Source organism: Lissotriton helveticus, chromosome 1_1 (assembly GCF_964261635.1).
Source record: "Lissotriton helveticus chromosome 1_1, aLisHel1.1, whole genome shotgun sequence".
Classification (NCBI taxonomy): Eukaryota; Metazoa; Chordata; class Amphibia; order Caudata; family Salamandridae; genus Lissotriton; species Lissotriton helveticus.
Genome location: NC_136057.1, coordinates 2,078,225,826 through 2,078,244,350, shown reverse-complemented (window position 1 = coordinate 2,078,244,350; position 18,525 = coordinate 2,078,225,826). Strand labels below are relative to the sequence as shown.

Sequence of the window (18,525 nt, the reverse complement as noted above, 5' to 3'; positions counted from 1 at the left end):
CTTTAGCTTACAAACTTATTGTTTTTCCATGTTGAGGCTTTGTTTTTACAGTGAGTTCCTTTGTCTTTGACTCCTAGATATAATTGTTGTCATGATATTCATCAAATGTTCCCCATCACATGCTGAATACAATGCACCTCATGCACTGCAATGGAAGCACTTTCTAGGAGGCAGTATGATATACCAAAAAGCCACTAGCAAAGGTGGGAGATGTTTACTCATTTGAAACACACTGTGTGTATATTTGTGGGAAGAGCAGTGATGAAGGTTTTTGCAGGAAGCTGACATGAATTTCGGAGGTATCTTTACCCCATAAAATAGACCTAGAAAACGTTTTGTTGGCACTGATTGCTCCAGTTTTGGCAAGCAGCATGGTAGAAGCACTAGCACTGTTAGTATGAACACCTGCATTTGCATTTCACCATTTATGCACGGGTACGTTCAATGTTAATCCATTTTTCATCCATTGTGACACTTAATAAATGAGTGCCTACTAATGAAGCACTCCAGACAAGATATTGAAAGCTTAACTAGGAAGTGCCCCTCAACCGACAACACATATAACCCAATAAAATAACCTTCTTACAAATGAATACCGCTGGAAATGCCTAATTTACCTCAACAAATAAAAGAACAGGCACCGGTGGAGCACCGATATTTATTCTGTATCTATTGCTGTTGTACCAATATTAAGACCCTTATATATGGCAGAAGAACACTGTCAGTTGTGAAAGTATTACTAAGTAATATTAGAACACTGGAATGTTGGGAGCTCCATTGTAGACAATGGAATGCTCCATGCTTCTACGGGCAGTAAAGACCCGCAGAACAACATTCCAATGTTTTACAAAGGCCTCTCGGAGCTCAAGGGCATTCAAATCCCCTCGAGCTTCCAGAGGCCTTTATTTTATTTGTTAGAACATTCTGCCCTCTAGTGGCAGAATGTTCTAATAGTCTTATAGCCCTTCGTAGCAGAGTTATACCGGCTATTAAAGAATGTTGGTAGCTCCATTGAAAACAATGGAGTGCTCCAGGCTTCTAATTGCTGTTAGAAGCCCTCAGCTCCAACATTCCAATGTTGTCCTTCAGAGCTGTTGCTGTGAACAAAGGCCTCACGGAGCCCATGGGTATTTCAATCCCCTTGGGCTCTGTGTGGCTTTTGTTTTATTTGTGAGAACGTTCGGCCCTCTAGTGGCGGAATGTACTAATATCTTTATAGCCCTCCTTTTCTGTGCTATACCTTCGTTAAAGTTCCCCTCCCATGTTAAAGGCCCAAGCCGAAGAGGGGCTTTAACGGCAGGCATAGCCCACTATGGCAGGCTAGAAGGCTATATTAGAACACTGGATTTTGGAGTGCTCCAGTGAAGACAGTGCAGTGTCTAAGTGCTAATACTGGCTGGTATAAGTCTCTTGCTCTAGTAGTCCAATGATTGTCTTTGATTTTCTCCTTTTTTAATTTACAACATTCTACCCTTAGTGTGTGGATTGTTCTAATAGGAGTATAGCCCTTCTGCCTCAGGCTATCATGGTTGTTAAAAGCCCTCTCCCTCTTTATAGGCCTGAGCCACTCGGGTTCAAATCCTTTAACAACCGGCACAACCATCAGCATATATAAGGATATACTATACCATTTTAGATAGCAGTAGATTATCTAGCTTTGGAGATACTACAGCCAATTATCATGCTTAGAATGTGTGCACTAATTAGTAAGTGCCCAAGTTCCAAGTTCTTTACCTAGGCATCTGACATTCCAATACCTTCCACGAAGACACCATTCCTGGCACCATTTCCACTATAACAAATTGACTGCTATAGCAAGAGCCCCACACAACTGGCTGCTGCTGCAGTTGTCATTCAGTGGCATTAGGTGCCAAAGGAGATAGGGGAATGCCATTGTTATTTTGCAGCGGCTCCATCCTCCTCCTGAAGGTATTGTTAGAGAAGGACAGTTCACTGAGCAGGAGTTTAGCATGCGGTACTTAAAGCTTATGCTCAAATGGTCATTCTGTGTGAGAAGTCTCTGTGAGAAGAAAGGGGAGACATGGGTATCTTGGGATATTCCCAAAACCCTTAGAAGCATGTTGTAATGTGATCATGTCACTAGTGGTCTTCATACTCTAAGACTAAACCATAACAATACACATTTTTCTGTTTCAGATCCTAAAGATAAAACCCAACCAACCTCCAATTTGAAAGTTGGACCCTCAAGATTCAATGAACAAAGACATTTCCCCAGCTCTTTTGAACTATGCAACTGAAATCAGGAACTGTAATGGCCTGCCAGGTAGCACCCATTCACATCTGTCTGCTGGCATTCCAGCCTAACCCTTCTTTGTATCTAACCTAAGATGTTATTTGGTCAATGTAGTGAAGAAACCAAAGCTCCCACATCCCTGTATGTAAATTAATCTACAAAACAAAAAAAACTAGAAATTACAATTTAAGAATAATCACGTATTACCTTAACACCTTGGATCCCTTGCTCTCCTAAAGGGCCATCTGGACCTCTTGGACCCTGAAAACATAAACCAATCAATTCATTTGTAAGTGAATAGGCTCGTTTCTCAGTAATAGTAACATTTTCAGAAATAGACCAAATCTTCAGAAATCATGAACAATCATCAACATCTCTAGTATTTCTGTATTTTATAAAGCACTGGCATGTCATATTGCAGCAACTCCAGAACACTTTGGTGAACTACAAAAATACAGATATAAAAATAATAGAAAGTCCTGAAAATGAAATCACAATAAAAAAGAGTGCATCAAATGGCGTAAGATTTTAACACAGTCTATGAAATGCTCGATTCCTTAACAACTAAATGGAAACATGATAAAACATCATTCAAATTTGGAAAGAATATGGAACAAAAAATGTCTAAATTACCTTGATATTTGTCCTGAACTTAGCTACATGATAGGTCATAAAATACTCCTTTCGGAAAGTAGAACTATTGAGCTATATGTTGCTTGTTACAAAGAATGTCTTCACATTTCAGTAGAAAACAGCGTTCAAAAAGTAGGGGGAAGAGACCTCAGTCCTAATGTGAGACATGGCTGAGTTGCTACATAGACAAAATAGTCTAAATCATTAAAGGAAACAATGGTTTCTGTGAAGAATAAAAAATTGACCCTGCACATTTCGGTAGAAGCCACAAAGCTTTGACAAATAGGGTGTATGAACCTCAATAACAAAAACAAAACTGCAGTAAGGAGACAGATGAAATAAAATTCCCATACAAATGTAGTTTAAAGAAAACACTTTAGTGGCTAAAAGGAGTGAAAGCAAAAAGAAATCTAATGTCGGAATTGGGAATTATCCAACATCAATTGTGATCTTTTATTGAATTTAGAGCAGTACCACCAGTGCTTTGGTTGTATGTTCTACATCTGTCACTAGGAAGTAGCAATGCATTTAGTTTCAGCTACAGAAACAAACAATAACCCCCACGGATAATATCTCTGGACCATAACAAATGTATGGCAATGGTTTCCTTGAAAAAACACTCATGGACTAATTTTCAGGGTCAAGGTCCTTGTTATAAGAGTTGTTCGTGAAAGCCCATGTTAAGGTCTACTTCAGCTTTACTTCAACTATCCCCATTCAGTTGGGAATTGTTTCTTGGGTCCAAGCTATAGAGTTAGGCAGGAAAAAGCTTCCATCAGCTCCTTCAAAACCACAGACAAAGCGCAGCTATAAGTGGACTTGCAAGTTTCCACCAACTCATTTCTACTTACTCTATCTTTCAGGACTCTGGCTTCTTTCTATGCATGTAGAAAAGTAACCAACAGCAGTAGGCCTCAAAGATAAGTTCTGAACCATGCCTCTCCCTGTTAACTGAACAGGATGCTAGCTTGCCTATTCCTGAGAATAGCCTTCACAGTCAGAAATTCACGGGGAATTGAGAGCCTGTGAGCTGCCATTTCTTGTGTAGTATGAGTAATACCATACCAGTTGCATTCTTCCGGTCTTCCTAGATTACATTTCCACTTTAGCTTGAATGTGGCAGGTCTAGACTGGTATAATACATAACTGCTAGTGGTTGTTGAATTTTCTAAATCTATTGAAGGGAAAGTTTCCATGTGCATCTCACCCATCACTTTCAGCATGTTCTGCAGTTTATGGTAAATTAATCCCAAGAAGTATCATGTCCTAGTTTTCCAAAATGTGACCAGTGAGGCCTAACTGAACATTTCTCTCCATGCCTGGATGTGCTCAGTTCAGCCCACTCCCAATCAAAGGTAAATGCATAGCTTTTGTTTACCCGTCTGCCATCTATCCCGCTGAATAACAGGCTAGGGTGTCTCTGATAGTTCTTTCTTTCAAAGAGTTTCTCTGCAGTTCTTCACTTTTCTTATGCGGTTGCTAAAATTAATAAGAGGGCACTTCATTGTTGTTTTGACTTGATATAACCATTACTTCCTTTGTAAACGTTTGTTAACTGCAGAGCTGATATGTCAGCCCTCAGTTCTTGAATCAGTGGTGTTGCAACTTACGTCATACCAGATACACTGATGGAAGCCTGTGTTGGGGGCCTATTGCTCCTGGCAGAGCTTGCATTATATAAGCCATGAACACCTCATCCTCTATTCCTAAGCTGGAAAGAATGTAACCAGAAGGCCACATTGGTTTTAAGACTTGTGTCAGGGCTTACACTCACACTGCGGATCAGGTATCAGAAAAGTCTTGGTTGGTTCAGCATCTGATTCAGTGCTGAGGTGACAGACAGCGAATCCAGGTTAGAGGATTAGGAAGTTGGAGGATCTGGCACTTGGGTCTGGTGATGGTTGAGCGGGACTTTGGGTATTCCAAGATAGACGCCTCCTTTTTGTAATGCTAAGTCTAGATCTAGAATGTCCACAATCCAACATGGTGCAGTCTATGAGGGATCGGAATTCCTCAAGTCCTTCTGGAACATTAGTGGCAGTGACAGTATGAAAGGCCAGGGAAAGAGAAGCACGCTGCTTGACATCATTGTGACTTGGTGGGTTTTCAGTTTTCCTGAGTACTTAGTAACCTGGCTCTCGCTTGCTGACATTTGTTGTTGTACTTGTGCCCTATCCTACGTGGCTAGGGGTATTCCTTGTTTTGTTTGGTGTTTGTGCTTTATTACAATTACTAGCTGTTTCAAGTGGGACCAACCATCACTTTCTCTTGCCCATTAGGCCCCATGCCTTGTAGGCTGTGAGAAACATTCAAATGCATTTTTCTGGGATAATTGTATTATTTTTTATTTATAAACTTCTTTGCTATTTGCTACCTTCTCCTGAACTTGTTCTCTGGTCCATGAATGTCCCATCTAGTCCTGTTGTTTACCCATTTTCTCCTTGCTTCAGTTTCCCTGTGTCCCCATGGACATCTTTTTGCTTGTAAATATGTATACATATTGCCTCGGGGGGGATCATGGTGATGCTGGCTGGCAAACTGGGTCTTCTCATATCACTGATTCATTAAAGTGTGTTTAAAAAGACAAACTAGTTAGCAACATTTAAACAACACCTTCTTGTGATAATTGTACTTAAACTGCAATGTAACTAATGATTTTCATTTTCATTACATAGTACAACGTCACAACAATTGGGTATTTAACTTTTTGTTAGTCCAGGTTATAAAAGCGATCTTCTAAGCATTCTGCAAGCTTACCCATGTGAATGTTGCCACAGCCGCGCTACCAACGGGACTTATTTACAAATTACCCTCTTTAACATCAAAGTAGGCACAACATGCATGTTTTGCAGCTGGACTTTACCCTGCCACTCCAGGAACATGTGAAGTTGACTTAGATGAAGTGAGATTTGTTAATAAAATGTCAAGACTGTCTGGTTTGGCATCCCAGCCTTGAAGCCTAAGATGCAATGAGACATGGCTGTTTCTGAGCAGATTGAGTGGCTTTGGAATTTGTCTTTGCGGCCAGTTTTTGCACACTTAACCCTTACATATAAGTAAAATATCCTTCTTAATGTGTGGGATCTAGTTCTCTCTTACTGAGATGCTGTGTCAAGTCTTTGCTTCCTCTGCATATATTTCCGTGTTTGTACCTAGGTGATGGTTATGAAAAACATCTCCTCTAAGACAAACATCGAGCTGCAGAGCCTCTATGTAGTTTTGTTAATTGTTCCAGCTGTCCAGAAGATCAATCAATCAATCGATCAATCACATTTTTAGTGAAGTGCGACAAATTACCCGTTAGAGTCTCAAGGCGCCTGAGGGGGGATAAGGTAAGATGCCCTTTGGCCGCCCCACACTCGCACTCCATGTTGAGAGGGTACTGAGGGATTCTGATGTTATTGTCTGATAGCCACAAGGATTCTGGATCTGCTGATTTCTTTCCATCGTCTGAAGCCCGAGGTCTGGCTCTGGAATACGGTCGGGGAATAATGATAACCTCCCTCTACCCCAATCCAGAGGCAGACTGAAATCAAGACTCTCAACCCTACTCCTCAGTTTCACAACTTCTTGACAGAGGGCATGAACACAAAGTTACTGCCTACATCTTCTTGAGCCAGTGAGCTTGGCAATGCAAATTCGCCCCAACATTCTTTAACCTTTTGCTTCAGTAGCTGTCAGCAAACGCAGTGATGATCTCTGATACACAGCCAGAAAACCATTCAAACAGCTTGGCAGGCTGCACATAAGCAAAATGTACATAAACAGCAGCGATGGGAGAAAACAGAGAAGTGATTAAAAAAACACGTGTATAATCTCTTGTAACTAAATTTGCCTCTACTTCCCACTTGTGCCCTTGGTGGAAACTGTTGTATGCCTATTACTGTCACAGACTCATGATACAAGGTAAATATCCGGTTTTAGGAATACATATTAACCTGTTTTTATAGGCACTGGTCCTGTGTTAATAGTCACCAAGGATCCTTTAGTTACACAATGAAGTCAGATACATCTTATTTAAACTGTATGCTTTTAACAGACAGTTAGAAATTGGGTTTCTGGTTGGCTAGGGTATGCACCTAAGCTAAGCAGAACCCACCACCCTAGTCAGCGCAAGCAAGTTACACACTAAAGTTAACTTGCGCTCACCCTTTTGTAGCTTGGTGCAGAGCAGTCAGGCTTATCATCAGAAGCAATGTGTACAGCATTTGCGCAACACACTCACACAGAAACACAATGAATACATCACAAAAGAGACTCCACATAAAATTATATACAAATATAGTATATATTCTACATAACACATGGACCAAAATGACACATATCATATTTACTGTGCATACTATGCAAATTCTCTGACAGTAGTCGTTATCCTGACAGTGCTCGAATCAGAACAACATACATCAGAACATCAGGGCATGAAATGCAGCAGTGAGGTTAGAACAAAAAGCATATGAATCACAATATGAGTGCAAGTACTGTAACTTGGTATAAGGGAAAAACACGTAAGTCACGACAGATCATCATAAGTCACTATAAACACATAGATCACCAAATATCCACATAAGACCATAGGGTGCAGCACACCTGCACCCTATTTTGTGTTATACAGCAGATTTTGTGAAACCCGTGGACACAAGGGCATTCAACCCAAAACATAGAGCACAGGAACACCGGTGTGGCTATTATACTGTTATATTTCAAATCGGTATCCTAATATAGGTCCAGGGAACATCGTACACTGTCCTTACATCATCTCCCCTTCATTTAATATGAACAAGCCTTATAAGGACATAACTCCTAACAAGGACAGAATGCCTTATAGGGACATAATGCCTTATAGGAACTGACACCTTTTAAGCACTAAACCTTTCACCTAGTTCCATGCAGAGGGAAGGTTTTTCCCAATCAAAAATGCTAAGACTTCATCCTTAGCACATATGAATAATTTATGAGAACACTACCCAGGGGGTATACTTCACCTCTCCTATCTACACAAGTTTTAATCCCCAACGTCATCCTCATAGTGAACAATGGCTAACACACGCACAAGGACTGTATAAATGCAGCTCCTCTTGCTATCAGTTGGCAGAAGGAAACCAAGACTTCAAGGCCTAACACTGACCAGAGACGCTGAGGCTCCTGCATACAGTCGCTCCAGCTGACAGTGGTCTAAACATCCCTTCCGGGGTGTCCAACTCAAGACCAGGACGAGGTCCCACACTCTCATTATTCAGGTAATGGGGTTCGATTAAATCCTAGCAGGATTCTTGGCTCCTAGGCTTATTAGCTCTTTCGCACCTATCACATGCTAGGTACACTTAGGTACATCTAGATAGGCAACTTAGGAGTATGTGCTTTTTTTAAATAAATGCTTTTTATATTCATGTATATGTTCATGACTATTGCAAAATGGTAGAACTGTACTATTCCTTTTTATTCACTGTACTGCTGATCCTAAATCTCTGCTACTGTGTAACAGTTGTAGCACCGCATATATTTTACACTAGAAGAACAACAGTACAATAAACTCTTATTGTAAACACGCTCGACTGTTTCTTCCGTGTATCTCTCTGAGACAAAATGAGCAAGCACGAGTGACTGGGTGAAAAGTAGTATGTAGTTTCCACGAGTCTGAGGAATCAGGGTTTGTTATGTTCTGAGGTTGCCAACAACGAATCTCTCTGATAAAGAGATTCTAGTGGCACTGTGATCTAGCTAATGCAAAACAAGGCTAACATACGCGGTCGGGGTGCACAGAGTCAGTCTACCAACGACCCACAGTGTATGTTGTCCAAAAGCACAGGTCCTGCAGGGGTACTATAGGAACTACACTACAATACCTTATGTGGCAATGTTAGGTGGTTTCCTGAATGCAGCAAGTTTCCAATGAAAATCAGGGACATCTGTCGAGGTTTCACCTGTAATATCAGCAAAGTGAAAAGATGCCCCCAAAGCAAGTATGTGCAACCATAGTGCCCCCATGGTGTACACATTGACGTGAGGGGGACGCACCAGCTCCAGGGCTTCACAGGGAGACCTCGCTGGGTCTCCAATGCACTGCACTACCCAAGATGGCTGTCCGCGATTGTGTAGAGCAGCGGCCAACTCGGGGAGTCTGCGGCAGAATCGGGGCCAAACCAATGTCTCCAGCAGGAGAACCACATTTCATCAACCCAGCTGGTGCAGGTGAGTTTGAATCCTTCGGGTACCGCGCATGTTTTCATTTCTTCACTTGGCTCCTCCGGTTGCTTTTGTAGCATGAGGGCGGGGCGTGGAAACACACTACCAGGGGATTCCGTTGGAGGCTGCACACCTCACCTACAGCTGCCAGCAGGGAACTGTGAGTCTGGGCACGCTGGCAGTGAACCGTCCCTCAAATCAAAGTGCATATCCAGGGACGCAAAGGAATTGCTTCCCTTGCATTGATTGATGAATTTGGCAAACTGTGCCAGCACTTCAGATACCGTCAGACCAAAACGCTCCAAACATGCACTGTAGGGTAGGCAGTGATAGTGAAGCATTTACCACTAGCTAAACCAGAAAAGACAAGGAGTATAAAACAATGCCCATTGGAGAACACTTGGGGGCACAAGCATGAAGCAGGCAGCAGACCAGCACAAATAAACAGCTTGCAAAGTGGCAATCTCCCCAGCAGCCCAGTAGACAAACAGGCCAGCACAAGAAAGGATAATAGTCCCCTTGGCGGTCCCTCTTGGCAGGCCAGCAGGCCCTAGCAATGTACAGCATCTAGAAACAGCAGCTTCAGGTTACAAGTCACACACAGTGTCTAAAATCATGGGGTCAGAGTCCCTGTACTTATACTCAAAATGTCTTTGATTTAGGGGTGACTTCACGGGAATCCTTTCAAGTGCAAAACAAACCCCTTTCATTTCAGCCCTGGCTCCAGACACCAGTAGGGGCCAAATCGGTCCTTTGTGTGTGGGAAGGACACAACCTATACAAATGTAAAGAGTGAATGCCCCTCTGTTCCCAACCCATGAAGACTATCAGTATGCAGATGAATGCAGATGTAACCCTGTCACACCCAGCCCTTCCAGCATGGTGGCTGTCTGTAAGGTATGCACCAGGGTAGCTGTCACCCAGGCCTAGACAAGGATTGGAGTCAAGCAGCAAAGCACAAAGAGTCATATGCATAGAGAAATGCCCACTTTCTAAAACTGTCATTTCTAAAATAGTAATGTAAACTCAACCTACACCAGTAAGCAGGATGCATCACTACCATTCTAAACATACCAAACATGGCAACACTATTCCTTTCAGATCGGGAATTAACACTTAAACACACATAAGGGTATTGCCATTGCTAGCCCATGAGAGGAGTAGGCCTCACAGCAATGAGAAGCAAAATAGCATGTTTGTCACTACTAGGACATGCCACACAATGAAGGCATGTGTCCTACCTTTCAATTACACAGCACCCTGCCCATAGGCATCCCAAGGCCTACTTTAGGGTTGGCCTATATGTAATAAAAGAGGAGTTTAAGGCTTGGCATGAAGTTTTAAATCGCAAGTCAAAGTGGCAGTAAACTGCGCACACAGGCCCTGCAGTGGCAGGCCTGAGAGAGGTTTGAAAGGCTACGTCTGTGAGCGGCACAAGCAGTGCTGCAGACCCACTGGTAGCATTTAATTTACATTTATATGGGATACCACTGTACACAGGACTTCCAAGTAAGTCAAATATGCCAAACAGGTGTGAACCAATCATACCATGTTTTAGAGAAGACAGCACATGCACTTAAGCACGGATTAACAGTGGTAAAGTGCACAGACTCCTAAAACCAACAAAAAGAGGGTCAGAAAAATAGGCGGAGGAAGGCAAAAAGTCTGGGGATAACCCAGCATAAAGGGCCTGGTCCCACACAGACCTGTAAGGATAGATAGCATCTATAAAATTCAAAGACAAAGGGCCTCATTTCGATTGTCTGTAATATGTCAAGACCTCTAATGCATCATGTTGCTCTTGTCAATTCAAAGAAGGTACTTTCTTACATATGTTATTTTTTTGTATGCATGGACATTTCTTTTACTTTTTATAATATATTTAATGCTGCTAGTACTGCTCCTACTGGAAACAATTATAATACATTTATGGTTGTAAATAGTTCTATTGCGGTTGCCTTTAAACATATTATTATGTTGGAGCAATTTTTCTAAATGTTCTGATACCTATTTGTTCAATGAAATGTGCAACAGCAATAGAATCCAAAATGGTACTTCTGCTTCTGTTAAATGTAAGATAAAACGAAATACCTTTTGGTAGCCATTTGCTACTTTTTATGACGTGTTAGTTAACAAACAAATCAAGTTACTGAGTATGTGAATTAGAATAATTATTTATGTTCTACTCTTTTAAGGTGTGATATATTACTAATTCTATTTAACACTATTTTGTTAATAATAATGGTTATTCACTTCAACTCGTTATCTTTGCTTTCTTCGTTTGTTTCTTTTTCTAGCTTTCATACTTTCTTTGTCACCTTTGTGTATTATAACTTTACACGCGATTTATAATTGCACTGTTGTTTTTTCACATTCTTCTTATAAAGGGTTTGTTTGGTTAGTTAGTATTAGATCTTGAACCCAAGTTTATAATATGCATTTTTTATTTTTAACTATACCATCCTTGTTTGGAACTTAGAAATTGCACAAGTGTGATACTTAGTGATATACAAAAACACGTTATTTATAGGCATCTTACATAACAGGTGCTACTACTACTCAGCTTAATGGTTATCAATTAACCAACCTCGGAAGAACGGAAGGCTAACTTGGCTTTTGCAGGATTCAGACTGGTCGCATGCAGGTCAAAGCTGTGAGCCATACCTCGTTGAGACACCGTGGCCCCTGATTTCAATCGACCGGTGTTATCTCTTCCCCGCAAACACAAATGCAGCACAATGCACTAAACGAGAGCCCAGAACCCAGAGTATCTGTGCAGTGCTTGGGGGCGTAACAGCGTGTCCCTCAGATTACAATTCCTAACAATTATCTTATTAAAATAGCATGTTTGCAGTCAGAAATAACCCCTGCATTACTGTAAGCTCTAGTGCACATCGGTGACACATGAAAGGTCAAATGATGGTGGCGCAAACTCTGTCTTCAATTAGCATTTCTCTTTTACTTCTCCCAAAGGAATTCTGAACGCAAACAAATCTGTATTTCAATTACTGCCGGTAAACAGGCCCCAGCCAGGCTTGTTTGCGGGACACAAACAGTTTGCAGCTGGCACTAAGGCCACCGCTTCACGGTCAAATGTCACTTCTCGCCGAACATAGAAAGATAATGACAACATTAGCAGGAAAGGGGGAAATGGGAAGACATTATCTGTAGGAGTAATTGAGCATTTCAAGCCATCGCCCTGGATTACAAAGACTGCATGAAGGCACTCAAGGACCCTGCCTTGGAACAAGCCTTGCTGCTAAAATCTGCTCTGGTTTCATATTTAGTCATGATTAATACCAAAATGGCATTCATTTCCGACTCAGTGCAGTCTGGTTTCAGAACAAAGTGCGGACCACAGACCTCCTAACCAACATCGTCTTCCGAGAGGTGTGGCGAGTTGGACAGACAGAAACTTTGCCACCTGTCCATTAGACATGCTTTTTTTTAATTTATTTTTTTAGCTTTTATGTGTATAATTGTACAGAAATGCAATCTATGTAGCCGTTCACTGCAAGTGCATCGTAATTCAGTGACAGTAGGGTGACAAACACTGTGAATTATGCACCCTTGATACAAAATGGTATGTGCTTTAACCCCAAGGGGTGTCAGGTTATTCAATCATGCATTTCCTTCTATACTTGGCACCTTGTTTACAAAAACATAGGCTTCCATAATGCCAATAAGAAGAGTAAACAAAACCATTAACCTTCGTGCCCTGTAAAATCCCGCCAACATATGCAGAGACATATTATGGATGCCAAAACCTCACCATGCCCATTGTGAATTATGAAAAGTCAAACGAGTGGCAGAGATAAAGGACCGTCTCATTCTATCTGAGGACAGGCAAAAGTGATTCTGTACTGCCCGATTCAGAATAGCGACATCTCAGGCACTTCACGGACTCCACCCACTCGCAGAACTCAGTGCCCAACTGAATGTAATCTAGTGCCAGTGGTTACCTTATGGAGGGTCCAGCCTGCCCCACCTCACTTGGTTTCCGTCTTTTCAAGAACCCACAAAGCCAACTGATTAGGCCGTAAGTAAGCCCCTTCCTCAATGTTGTTGATCAATCTGGCTATGTAGGGAGGAACGGGTTTTGCATTCTCAGAAAATGTCTTGACCACCCCATCGCCATCTTTAGAATTTGCGTGAGGTCAGTGGAGTAGCTAGACCTTTTGCTGCCCGTGGCGGTCCCTGCGTTTGCCACCTCGCGAAGGCTGCAGGTAAGAGGGGCGGGGAGGATCTACCGCCCACCCTTGCTACACCACTGTGTTAGGTAGGAAACAGGCAATCAGGTGGCATTGTTGGATGCCTGGCATTTGTACCACACAAACAGAGCTTAAAACGGGATAGCTCTAGTAGGTTCGAAGGCAAAAATAAATTGAGAGTGAATCTAGGTGGGGTACAAAGTTATAAGAGGGGAGGGTACTATTCCACATGTTCTGATGTGTTGTTCTTTAAAGAGGTATGTCTATAATTCTAGATTTATAAAGAGTGATTTATCAGCCCTAAAAGTATACAGGGACAGGGGGCCGTCGGGGAGATTAAGTGAGCTATTGCCCAGAGTCACATGATGGTGAGCTGTACTGCCACCGGCGATCGAACTGCGAGCTCAGTGCTCAGGAGTCAGCTGCTCTGGCTGTTGCACCACACCTCACCCCTGTCTTCAGCTATTTCCTAAATGAAGATGGATAAAGGCAGTCCTAATCATTCTAGATCGGTCCAGATCCTGGGTGCACAGATGGAGAAGTCAAGTGGACTCTTCTTTTTCTTTCTTGCACTTCAATCTACTAGTATCCTGGCTAGCGGTATGCCACGGGTCACTGCAGCTGGGGTGTTTGACTTGCCGATAGGTGAAGGTGATCACCGCAATGGCTTTTTAGATGCTGCATCTTGCCTAAAAAACTTGCAGGTTGAGGAGCTTCTGTGTCCTCGGACTCTGAGCTAATTTCTGAACAAGTAAGAACAGTTTCTGATGAAAGGGCAAATAATGTTGTTCAGTTACTCCGAGGAAAAGGCTGCTTTCCAACTAGTGTACATAGTGTACTAGTACTCCCAATAGGCCAACCATAGTGGTCGCAGCATTAAAAGTGACTGTGTCTTGGAGAACATCGTAGCGTACTTCATTCTGAGGGCAAAGTGAAGGGATAAGCTGTAGATTTCTTTGCAAAGTTATTTACCTCTAGTGATCCGACACGAGGAGGCTCTTACTGTCTAAGGCAGAGTTCCTTAGAGCTGCATTATCCAAATGTTGCAAATGAAACCTATAATTGCTTGTTTCCTCTTTCACGACACATCCAGCACTTAAGCATAATAAACACCTAGATAAGTTCAAATATCACAAAAGAGTTCATCTGTACCTCCAACATTTTTCACCTAGATTTCCCATCTTGGACTTCACTTCAGTTGAGGCCCTGATAAAGGCACACAAAGTTGTATTTGTTGTTGGTTCAAAGAAAATCGCATATGATCTTTATCTCTGGAAGAAAATAGTGTTTCATGAACAGCACAGGTCCTAAGTTGACATACCAAGTATAACTATATTTCCAATAGGTAACATAATGTTGCAGTGAGATTTTTAAATTGAATAGTAGAAGTTTTAATCTCAATTTCACATTTCTGAACAAAGTAAAATACTGATTCGGAAATAAAAATTAACCTGTACCCGTTCACTTATCTAGTCCCAGGATGTATACGTCTGTGTCTGGGATCTGGGTACTCTACATAAAAAAAACACTCTCACCTACATAAAGAGGGGGAATCTACTCTTTAGCTGAGAACCAGTGTCCCTACTGACCTCCATCAACAGAATTCCATTCACTTGTCAACGACCTGCCAACTGTTTATTGTGTTTATTGAAGACATGGCCTATTGATGTGAATTGAGAGATATTGACACTCACATAAGTGTGAATGACTTTTCACTTGACTGAAGATGCAGGAGAAAGAACTGCATTTCCTAAGAGCAGCTGAAGGGTATCCAAATGTCCCCCCCAAGAAACTAGTAGAATAATGTGGAGTCACTCTTGGATTTTGTTCAATTCGCTCTCCACCCAGAGGCTGGTAATGATTTTGAAGTGTCTGATTTGGTAAACAAGTGGGTGTAACGCTAAATCATTCAGAAGCTAGAGCTCATTTGCTGAGTTCTCTCAATGAGCGCTATTTTTAATATTCTTGTTATGCATAACTCCTATTGATAAGAAGAACTTGCCAAAATACCATTAATAAGATTAAAAGAGTTCCCATGAGAAAATGGGTTTTAATTCTGGCCAGCTGTCGGTTACATTGCAGCTATTTATGCAGCAATACTGGAGCGAGGATCAAAACTAACTTCTGGAGCCAGCGGCTAACAATGCCTGGCACCTGGTAATGCCCAAGGCCCTCAAGCAGGGAGGATGTGAAGAGTGTACAACAGATGAAGCTCATCTATTGCAGAACCTCTAAAAGAATATGGTAGAGAACTCTCTCCTTTCAGCGCTGTTTCAGAAACAGAAAGGGGGTGATGCTAACTTGAATTTACACTAAATAACTTCTGTTTATTTCTTTGTTATGTGGTAACAGAATGATAATTGGGAAATCATGATCCTGAACCTAGAGTTGGTGATTTCCTTGCGTGTATTGAGGTGGTTGTCTTGTGTCAGCGCCTCTTAAAGCAGAACATGATATGTGTGTGGAAAATCCTGGTGACAATAACTCCGAAGGGAAAATCTCCAAAGAAAAAGACATCTGACAGTTCATTATGTGAAGAACCATGAATGCAGCGAGCAGACATTCCAACTTCCTTGGACATTCCTTGAAGAACTGACTGATGATTTTTTTGTGTTAAAAAAAGGAACCTTTAATAGAAACTCTGATGATCCAGTGCCCTACTCTACTCTCCTGCTTTAGCATTCGGAAATGCCTGTTTGAGAGCAAATTAAGTCAAACGATACGATAGTGAGGCTCCACCGAGATAGGCAACAAGATTTCAGAAGCCATCATATTTGACAAAATCCCATGTGAGGGATCACTGCTGTAGGATCTGACAGGTACAAACTAACATGAACTGCTTCAACAGATGAACCAGTACTATGTGATGCTGAGTCTGAGAGAGTCTCTTTCACATGGCCCACCAACCGAGGACAACGAGCGTCTCTTTCACATGGCCCACCAACCGGAGACAACTTCAGCCAAAACAAAAAAAATTAAATGATGTGGGCCTAATATTTGATTACGCCTGATTTGGGGCATCATCTTCCAGCTTGTCATGTTCTGGAAGCTTCAACCACTCTGACTAACCAACCCCTGAATGGATGACAAAATCTCGTCATAGTGTGCTTGCATAAAGGACCTACAAATGACTATGACCCCCCCCTTGTATTTTGTATTCACTTTTTTCCATGAGTGCAGGCTTTCTGCGTTTCAGAGAGTAGGCATGGCAACGGAGGTTCAGAGAGTGGGCATGGCAACCGAAGAGGCTCTGGCATCCAGTTTACCTTGTTTATGTTTGGAAATCTTGATTAAAATTGGTTGATGTGATGTTAAAGCGTCTGAGTAGGGGGAGGTGGGTACATGTAATTTAAACACCTGGCGAAAGGGTTTTATTTTCTGGTGAATAGAGATCTGTGGAGAAGGCACACAAATTTGAATCATATTTGATATGGATCAGTGGCCAGTGTCATGCTGTGGTAATGTTGTATCTGAATAGGGCCAGCGCAAACCTAACAGACACTTTGTGTATTAGTTGGCATCTATGTTGAAGTATGGGAATGTTTACGTAATCTGCACTAACACACTCCACTTCGGTTGATATAAAAAGTGTTCATAATTATGACTGTGGGGAAAACAAATGAATGCACTATTCTACCTATAATGTGCAAATTGAAGAAGCAAAACTCAGTTAGTGAGAAAATTCATAGCAATCATATTTAATGTGAAATCAATTTATTCTTCAAGGTTTTCACACATCCTACGGCAGTAAGTGCTCCAAACCAAGCACTGCTGCTGTTTTTTTCAAGCGAAGCAACGCCTGTTTTTTTTTACCATATTTTGATTTACAATAAAGTGAGTTAACTCCTGTCAAGCAGTAATATATATTTGACACAGTAGAGTGAAGATCTTTACAGACTTTTAATACAATGACAATCTAGTCTGTGCACATCTGTAGGGGTATCTAAATGACAGTATAGGATGTGCCAGAGAAGAAATGTAGATTAAAATATTGGTGAAAGAGTTTAGCCCTGAGAAACAACACATTCACGATGGTATAGTGAAGGAATGAATGGGTTAGTGCCAATTTTACCTGAAAGTAATCTAAATTAAGAGGGTGTAAGTAATTAAGTGCTGATTTTAGACTGCCGGGATGTTTGTTCAGCAGTGACTGATGTTTCTGCTTGTAGTAGGAGATGAAAAAAATGCTTAACTGTAATGAAGGGGCCATATCTTTGTGAGTGACATTTTTCTATCATCAGAAATTATTACAGGAGGTTTCTCTGGTTGACACAAGAATGGAATCTGGTCATGACTATTTAAACCTAGGTATATCCGACATGAGCAGGACTAGGGAAGAAAGACAGTCCAATAACACACGGCACTATAATGCTTTGCAGGACGGGTTGGCTCCACTACCTAATGTTCAACCAAAATACATAACTGAGAATAATTCTAAACTCATCAGGTGTGTTCTGGTCAATGCTAGGTCATTGATTAAACACAAAAAGGATTTAGAGTGCCTTATGCAATTGGAAAAATCAGACCTGATTTTTCTAACAGAAACATGGGCCAATGACACAAGTAATCCTGACTGGAATGATGTAGTTCCAGCAGACTACTTTGTTGTTAATACAGACAGGATTGGGATTGGGGGGGTGGGATCGCCTTAATTTATCGAGTGTGTTTTGAGGTGAGAATGGCACCAGAGCCCCTATTGGACGCTGAGGCTATGTTTTTGAGTATAAAACTTATCAATATCAATTTTTTTCCAGGGGATTCTGATGTACAGAGCACCTGGGCCAAGATCATCCTTTATCAGCTCTCTCCAGACTCGTATGGAATCTTGTTTTAATAGGATTCTTTTACAGTGCTAGGGGATTTTAATTTTCACTTAGAGGCAGCGAATAATTCAGACACTTTAAGCCTGTCTGACATTCTAGCCAGCTTTGGGCTGACTCAGATTGTACAGGACCCTACACATCAGGCAGGCCATACTTTTGACGGCATCTTTACAAATAATACCCACATTGAAGTGAACAGCTCACTTCCCTTACTCTGGTCAGATCATTATGCTGTCTATTTTACTATTAATATCTCTAACACAAATTTGTGTCGTAGGAATAGACCCCCTCAGGTCAAATTATGTTCTTAGAAGAAAATATCTCAACAAGAACTGACCACGGCCTTGAAGGAGAAACCTACCTGTAGCACAGATCCCAATGAGGCAGCAACTGACTTCAATAACTGGATTATTCAAGCAGT

General features: G+C 41.6%; 1 protein-coding gene across 1 annotated transcript in view; it reads right to left on the bottom strand.

The window, feature by feature from the left end:
• Window positions 1–18,525, bottom strand: part of COL24A1 (collagen type XXIV alpha 1 chain) — a 979,161-nt gene that overhangs the window by 214,238 nt on the left and 746,398 nt on the right. Inside the window, exon 29 of the mRNA XM_078645481.1 lies at window positions 2,462–2,515. Within this exon, the coding sequence (XP_078501607.1) occupies window positions 2,462–2,515 (54 nt within the window). The remainder of the gene's footprint in view (window positions 1–2,461; window positions 2,516–18,525) is intronic.